An 8,733-nucleotide genomic window follows, 5' to 3' on the forward strand; every position below is an offset into this window, starting at 1 on the left:
CTATCTTTTCAGCCGCTCTTGCCAAAGTTGGGGAGTGTACCTGCTTTATGATTTTCGCCTCATTCCAATGTACTAAGGATCCCTCCGTCTGCCCCATCTGGGCTAATACCGTCGTGTTGGAACCTTTTCTAATATCATATTTATGTTCCTTGATCCTTATTCCTAGGTTTCTAGTAGTAACCCCTACATAATCTTTATTAATACCTAATAGCTGGTTCTCGTAGGGAATCTTATACACACCCGCCTTATCTTCTTTTTTAACTAACCCTTTATCGTTTCTAAGTATTTTATACAAATTCGGAGCTCTTTTCAAGATCACTCTTGTATCCTTAGTTCTTGCTATTTCTTTCATAATCCCTCCCAGATACTTATTGTATGTAAATTTCGTGTATCTGTAAGGCCCGTGCCTGGTGTTCTTATCATTACTGGCCTCAAATTTTCTAATAATTCCCTCAATGACTTTCCTCCTATAACCTAATGTTCCTGCTATCTGTATAATTCTTTCTATCTCTGTATCCCGGTCTATCACATTTTCACAGTATATAAAGGCCCTTCTAACCAATGCTCTAAATGCTGCTAACTTATATTTATAAGGGTCATCAGAGCTTGCAGGGATATAATAAGGATCAAGGATTAATAGAATAAGGATCAAGGAACATAAATATGATATTAGAAAAGGTTCCAACACGACGGTATTAGCCCAGATGGGGCAGACGGAGGGATCCTTAGTACATTGGAATGAGGCGAAAATCATAAAGCAGGTACACTCCCCAACTTTGGCAAGAGCGGCTGAAAAGATAGAAATTTACAGAAGCAAACTAAGAGATAAATGTATTAACGCAAGGGACGCAGAAGGTCTTCCTTCAGCTTGGAAATATGCAGTTAAAAATTTATAAGAGACACGTGAGTTCTATGGGGAAGTATTTCTGGTTAGGATAGATAGTAGTATATATGGGCACGAGTAAAACGTTTTTACCTTACATTTGTTGTATCTTTTACGATTTTATTGTATATTTATTTATATTACCACGTTCTTCCTTTTTTTCTTTTTTTGTTTTTATATATTTTTGTATACTTATTTATTTATATTACCATTTTTATTTATTTATGTATATTTATTTATTTTTATTACCATGTTCATCCTCTTTGTTTTATTTTTTGACCGTTACTAATGATTTGAATTTTTTCAAACTATGGTATTCTTTTAATAGAACGATATTGTTTTTTGTTCGAAAGTTAAAAACCTGAAGATGGCTTATTGAATAAGCCGAAAACGTTAGTTAAATTAATAAATTTCTCAGCGAACATTAAGGTGTTTGTTTAAGTTTTTTGTACTTATAGTATTGTTTCAAGTAAAAAATAAATAATGCCAATAGACAGTATTAACATTTTTCTTAGTAATAACATCAGAATACTATTCTGCATATTAACAGTCCAACTCTAACTTGATTTTTCAAACTAATTTAAATTATTAAAAGAAAAGAACAAATTTATCAATGCAAGGAAACACCATGCAACAATTTAAATCTCTATTATTTCTTTACCTTTAATATTCACTCATAATTGCTAAAAATTATCAAGTCTATTTTCTCTTGTTAAAAAAATTATTGCTGCTATATATTGAATATAATATGTTATAAAAAAAAATATTGTATATTAAATATACCTGGCCATTTGCTAGGCTGAGTGGACGGAGAGAGCCTTTCTTCTCCACTACTGAATCTATGTCGACGGATATGGCCTGCTAGTAAATGACTATTCTGATATACAACACTAGAGCTGTAAATTAAAAGCAGTAAAGACATATTATGTAAAAAACTTTAATATTAAGTGTAAAAAAATTGTATTATTCAAATATAAATAATTCAAAATTATATATAGGCATTACACTCCTACAAATCATCGTGTGTATCAAACTCAACTATTAAACAGATTATTAGATTTCATTCATCTTTTTTCTTCATTTATATTCTTCATAATTATTGATAAATTCAAAAACAATTTACAATTGATGTTTAATATTACAAATAGCATATTAACTAAAATGATGACATTGTAACAGTAAAGAGAGGAAATAATAAGACATAAGAATGGAAGTGTCTGCAACACATATATGCAAGCATATACCAAAATAAAACTGCAGATATGTGACAATTTGTATAACAAAAGTATACACAATTACAGTAATATGTATTAAAAATTCTGATATTACCATCTTTTGATTATCAGTTAGACATGCTATGTTACGTCAGTTGATGATTCTACGTTTATGATGTTAATTTGATAATTTATCAATTACGTATATTTCAATTTAACAATCAAAAATGCATCATAAAAATGTAATAAAATTTTAACATCTGCTTCCAGTTATGCATTATCTATGGAAATTAATATTTCTAATTATGCATAACTAAAAACATTAGAATTAATGTCCAAAGTTGTTGTTATGTTGGATATTTTCAGTTTTGTATCAAATTTGGTTCCCAAGATAATATTTACCATCAAAAAAATTATATTTTTCCATTATGTTTGCTGAATGGTAATGTTTTAATTATATTTAATATATTGTTATTACTGTTATTTCTATACTAAATTATATAATAATAATGTGTTATTACCAAAAAAGGTTGTTATAATTAATTTCTCTAATAATGCTGATGCATTCATCTAACTGAAATTATCAGAATTAACAAAATGTTTCATATACTTTTAATTTTATGATGGCACTATTTATATTCCCAATTGATACATAAATGTACAGATATGTAAACCATTAAATATATCTTATGTCAATATTAATTAAGATTTCAAAAGATAATAAGCAGAAATGAGAATTCACTTGGCAATAATGAGGACAGTTGTGAAGTCTGTGGATTAATATGGCAAACATAACAAAATGAAATGTTGATCACTTACAATACATGAATGTACTGCTATACAAGCAATTATTTATTGTGACCTCGTCACAATGCCGGACTGCAATTTTTAATCATATTCTTAATTTATTCAATTTAAAATATATATTTTTCATCTCAAATTTGTAGTGTCTTGCCCCTGTATGTACTGTATACATCATACTTTTCCTGATAATAACAGAGTCATGCAAGTCATCTATGTAACTTCATCTAAGGAAAAATTTTTAAATTAAGCTCATATGACTAACCAGTCTAGACTGGAAGTTCATATATAGTTAATCAGGACCTCCTGCACCTAAGCTTTCCATACAGGGGTTCCTACTCAAATTTTTCTTTTAAATTCCATGACTTTCCCTGACCAACTTCATACAAATTCCCTGACTCTTATGTCCATTACAGTATGGCACACTGGAAAAGTAAAACAGTATTTAACTTACTATGCACATATGCTATAGCCTTTTCAACTTTTTTAATTAGTTATTTTTTTCTAATTAACAGTTATATACATATATTTTTTTTATAATTGTCAAATTATTAAGACTAAAAATAAATTGTTAAATTAAGAGAGTTTATCCTGTTATTAATCCACAACCATAAATCTACATGGCTTTGAAAGAGAAAAAAGCCATTATTTATTTATTATTCATTAACAAATCATGTATAATACATGTACAAAAGTATATATTTATTAAATTTATTCCTTAATAAATTACCTGAACTTCATAAAATATTAATTAACAGGAAAATAAATCGAAAATCAAAAAGTATTTAAATATGTTTTCTCTAATTAATGTCATATGCATTAATAAAAAATGTGTGATAATGTGTTTCTATGAATTAGAACTTTGTTGGAAACTTATAAATGAAAATTTAATATAAATAAGAATTATAAATTAGCAGTTCTAAATAAAATATCATTTTTAAATGAAAACAAAGAATACAGCTGAAATTGTAGAAAGAAATAAGTTAACAAAAATTTATCATTAAAAAAAGTAATACAATCTATTCTATTTGTTAAATCTATTTGATAAATTTAATAATTAACTATAAAATTTTCATTAAATACCTTATAAAATTTTCCATTGCCAAATTTCTTCCATTGTTTTGTTTTACAACAAAATTGTCGCTATCACATAATGATTGATATATACAAGCTGATAATGAAGTACTTAAATCTCGTAATATACAAACTTTGGAATAAGAAGTGCTCGTCATAAATGGAGGCATAGCAATTTCCATAATAGTCAAAAGAATATCATGAGTCATTGCCTAATTAATAAAATATAAAAAATATATTGTATTAATTTTATTTAAATAAAAATTATTTATATACATTTTATTAAATTTATTTTCAAACAAATTATAATAATTTGCATTAAAAAAATACAAAAATATAATTTTTACTAAGTATCTTTAAATATTATATTATTTTTCAGTTGATCTAAATTTAAAAAAATCAAAGGCTTGTTCGAATTTTCGAATAGCTTGAATTAATAAAGGTATTTGTAACAACAAACATTATTATAAACAAGGTCAAGCACATATTTTAACCCCCTCATTTGGAAAGAAAGAAAACTTTAAATAAAAAATAATACCAAAAGCCAATAACCTATATTACAAAATGCAATACAAACAAGAAAAATCTATACACATATATTGTAAAAATTAATAAACTGTTATAAAAAATAATCTACTTTTTTAAAACCCATTCTTTTAAAAATTCTGTGCACAGCCTAATTATAAATTTTGCTATAACAAAAGCAATTCAGTAAATTACAATGTAGTAAATCCAGATCCTATAGAGCACTATAGAAAGTAAAGTACAGTGGTACCTTGACTTACAAGTGTTCCAATTTACAAGTTTTTCGAGATACGAGCAGTCTCTTGGCCGATTTTTTGTTTTGAGTTGAGAGAGAAAATTTGGGTTATGAGTCAGCTTCAGATACCTCACCACTAGGTGATGCAGCAAACACCACAGCAAACCATAGATTAAGAAAAAGAAGATGGAAAACCACCACAATTTCGTCATTTTTGTTACTCTTCCAATGTCTGAAGGCTAGATAATAGAAAAACACATGATTGAGTGATGTAGGCATTAGTTCACTTTCCATGTTGTGTGCGGTGCCACCGACTCTCATCTCTCAAATTTTCCATCTTTTCTTTCTTTATCTATGCAGCGAATGCCACAACATCTGCAAAACCAGTTTATTGCAGTATATTCTATTGTTTTTATACAATATTCATTATTTATAAGTACATTTTTCTTATTTAAAAACATGTAACAAAAATTTGTAATTTTTGGGGTCCAGAACAAATTAATGGCATTTCAATTCATTTCAATGTAGAAAATTGATTTGACATATGAGTAATTTGAGTTACCAGTTCTGTCACAGAACGAATTAAACTTGTACTACTGAATATGGTGTTTTATAGGCTAAAATAATTTAAGAATGGAAGTTTGAATTTTACTAATAAATTTTTATGATTTATATTTTGGGCTTATTGAATTTTAATTATGAAGAATTTTAAACTACCAAGCTGCAATATACAGTATATTTTCTTTATAACTACCCTCAATTTAGCAACTCATCTTGATAAAACAACCAATAAAGAAGGTTCCAGCCAATCTAATCTATAAGCACAATGCTCTTTGCTTCAATACAGCCTCAAATAATGTCTCAAATAGTCAGTCTTCTCAGAACAAATGTTTGAACACAACCAATAAATGTGAAAAAAAAAATTATAAAAAGAACTTTTTCTTTCCAGCAAGAATATTTAATGATTAGACAAATGTTTTCAGACTAATTTACAGTCTAACTTCAGGTCTATATTCAACATAACAATATTGTGTACTATTTTGGAACATTGGATAGTTCTATGACATGTACTGTACACTAGTTTTTAAATTTTACATTGGTTTAGTTGATTGGTCAAATTTGGTTGATTTACAAATATTAACAATTCTATTTACATCAAGAATAAAAAGAAAAATGAATTATATATAAAAAAAGGAGAAATAGTAGTTACATATGGTCACTGTTTTCACCTTTTTCCCAAGGATTGTCTTAATATGATCTTCAAGCCATTGACAATTGATTTGCAATTCTTGTGATTGATACAGTTTTCATTTGTTGTTGCTTTAAAAATCTTCAGTTTGGTATTGTTGTCGTTAAAGTTCTGTTTAATCAATTTTGGTTCTCTGAGTTTAGATTTAACACCCATTTCAGGGGCATTTATATGGTATTGAAGTGCACTGTTTGTTCTTCTCAATGTCATATTTATGTTTTTTTAATATACTGGAAATCAATCTGTTGTAGTACCAATGTATATTAGATCATGTTCTAATCAACAGAATGTGTGTTAAGTTGAATATAGACCTGAAATTAGACTAAATCAGCCTGAAAAAGTTTGTCTAATCGTTAAATATTCTTGTCGGAAAGAAAAAAGTTCTTTTTATAGTTTGTTTTTTCTTCCATATTTATTGATTGTGTTCAAACATTTGTCCTAACAAGACAAGTTATTGGAATATGGTATATCCCAATAATGTACAAATTTATACTTGCTATATACAAGCATATATAGTATATATTACTCTACCAAAATTGTATAAGTTAAATATATTAATAAAATTAACAATACATTATTTATACAATTAGCAAAATTATAATATTTAGTTAGTTAAAATTTGAAAGCTGTTCTGAGTTAAGCTTTAAAATTTGAATTTGAATTGTGTTGTCCTGTAATTTAATAATGCAGAAAATAATTGAAAATGAAGTGCACAATTTTAAAATCTTCATAATGTAAATAAATTCAATTTAGCTTTGCATTGCATGAGTTTAACAATTTATTTTTATGAATGCACTCACTATTTACAAATAAAAAGGAATTACCTGAAGATGATATATAGGATCTCCAATTACAATTTTTTGGCTTGCAACACTTGCAGCAAGAAGAGGTAAAGTAGTTAAAAAAGGGAGAGGAGATAATAATTGCTGTTGAGACCTTTCTTGTTGTAATTCTTGTAAAAATAAAATTAATTCCATTCTAACTGCTGCTAGTCCACCTCCATGTGCACCATGCAAACTGCAATAACCTAACAAAGTACGTATAAGACTTTCATTTGCTTTAAGCCACTGTTTTCGATGTGTTGCTTTATGAAGCTTAGCTTCAAAATCTAATTTATCTGATAAAAGGATTTCATGTAATGTGGGAAGTCTCTCTCTCTGACTATCTGAATTTTCAAAACGGAAACTAGCTGATCCAAGTCTTTCTCTTGTGATTTCACTTTCCTCCACTGAAGTACTTATTGATCCTTCCACTAAAAAGATAAATATATATAAGATTAACAAATATACATGAATGTAGATTTTCAAATCATGTACAATTACAATCACTTGGATTATATCAACTTAATTTGTATATTCAATAATTCATAAATGACAAATGTAAGAGCATATTTATTAGGATTTATAATTTTGCCTAAATTAACAGAAAATAAATAAATGCAATATAGTAAATTTTTATTTAAAAAGATTCTGAAATGTCTTTAAAATATTAATACTATTTTAATTATATACTTAAATTTAAGCAAACTCATTAACATATTCAGTCCCAAAGTGCTTTGGAGTGTCCTGCACTGCCTCGCCCAATACACTGAGGATGCTCACATGCATCCTAAAAATTTGTTATATTACCACTCAGGGAAATTTTATCCTTTGATTACAAGAAAGTTTAGTTTTATCTTTTATTGTATATTTCAAAGAATGTATTTCATCTATTGATTTTGTATTAGTATTCTGTGTGTTAATTTTTTATTAAAATGTCTAAGTGTCACTCAGGCCCTATTTTTTTCAGGAAAAAAGCATAACAGCAAAAATTCCTGACACTTTTTACATATGTATTATAATTAAACAAAAAATTTTAAAAATTTTCAGCATATTGATAGTAAAATTTATTTTTATACCAACAGTAAATATGTTGAAGAAATTACAGCTTAAATATGTTAATAAATCCAAATGTTAATTAGAAGAATCTATTAAAGTATATAACATAGAAGCTACTAAAGAAGGTCCATGTTAATTTATTATCCTAAAATTTTAATTATGCAACACACTACATCGAAAATCCACTTGTTATTGATTTTTAGAAATTCAATGGTTCTTTATTTCACATTTCTAACTTCAGTAAAAATGAAAAGAATTTAATCGATCAGACTTGTAATTTATAATTGTCACCTTGTTTAGTTAATTACTAGTAAAAAAAGTTTTAAATACCCATCTGTTTTAATTTGACAATGCCTTTTGTTTTTATATTGAAAGAAAATTTTTTATTTTAAATGCTAGAATGAGAAGACATGAAAATAAAGATGTTTAAAAAATAGAAATCATATGTTTTGCTTATACATTCTTAAATTTTATTAAACAGTTTAGTTGTTTTCAATCCAAAACAATTAATATGCTAAATATTTTGTGACTAAAATTCTTAACAAACAAGAAAAACTCAAATTCTTATTAAAGCATGGAATGAATAAATCATAAATGTTTAATTGTTCAGAAAATTCAATATCCAATCCAAGACTAAACACATTTTTTTCTCCTGGATCTCAGTGAGAGTTGATTCTCAGCCAAATTTGTCTGGTATAATGAGAATGGAAAACTCCCAAATTAAAATGATATCAAACTAAAAATACATCAGTCAACCAGAACAAATAAACATTGTGAGTACAGTATTAATATTATTTTTCAAATGATAGTCTCATTTTATCAACAATTTTTGTTTGTTTTTACAAAGATATTTACTAATTTTTTTACAATGAAAC

The 8,733-nt window shown here is 26.8% G+C and overlaps 1 protein-coding gene across 1 annotated transcript; it reads right to left on the reverse strand.

Moving 5' to 3' along the window:
* Positions 1-1,634: 1,634 nt before the first annotated feature.
* Positions 1,635-7,233, reverse strand: LOC136971102 (dmX-like protein 2; the record flags this gene model as incomplete). Its single annotated transcript, XM_067265581.1, has 3 exons — positions 1,635-1,779; positions 3,982-4,184; positions 6,806-7,233. Coding segments are annotated over 3 exons (776 nt in total), but the record flags the coding sequence as incomplete, so codon positions are not given.
* Positions 7,234-8,733: the final 1,500 nt, after the last annotated feature.

This window comes from Centruroides vittatus, unplaced genomic scaffold (genome assembly GCF_030686945.1).
Source record: "Centruroides vittatus isolate TY-2023 unplaced genomic scaffold, ASM3068694v2 contig_2317, whole genome shotgun sequence".
Classification (NCBI taxonomy): domain Eukaryota; kingdom Metazoa; phylum Arthropoda; class Arachnida; order Scorpiones; family Buthidae; genus Centruroides; species Centruroides vittatus.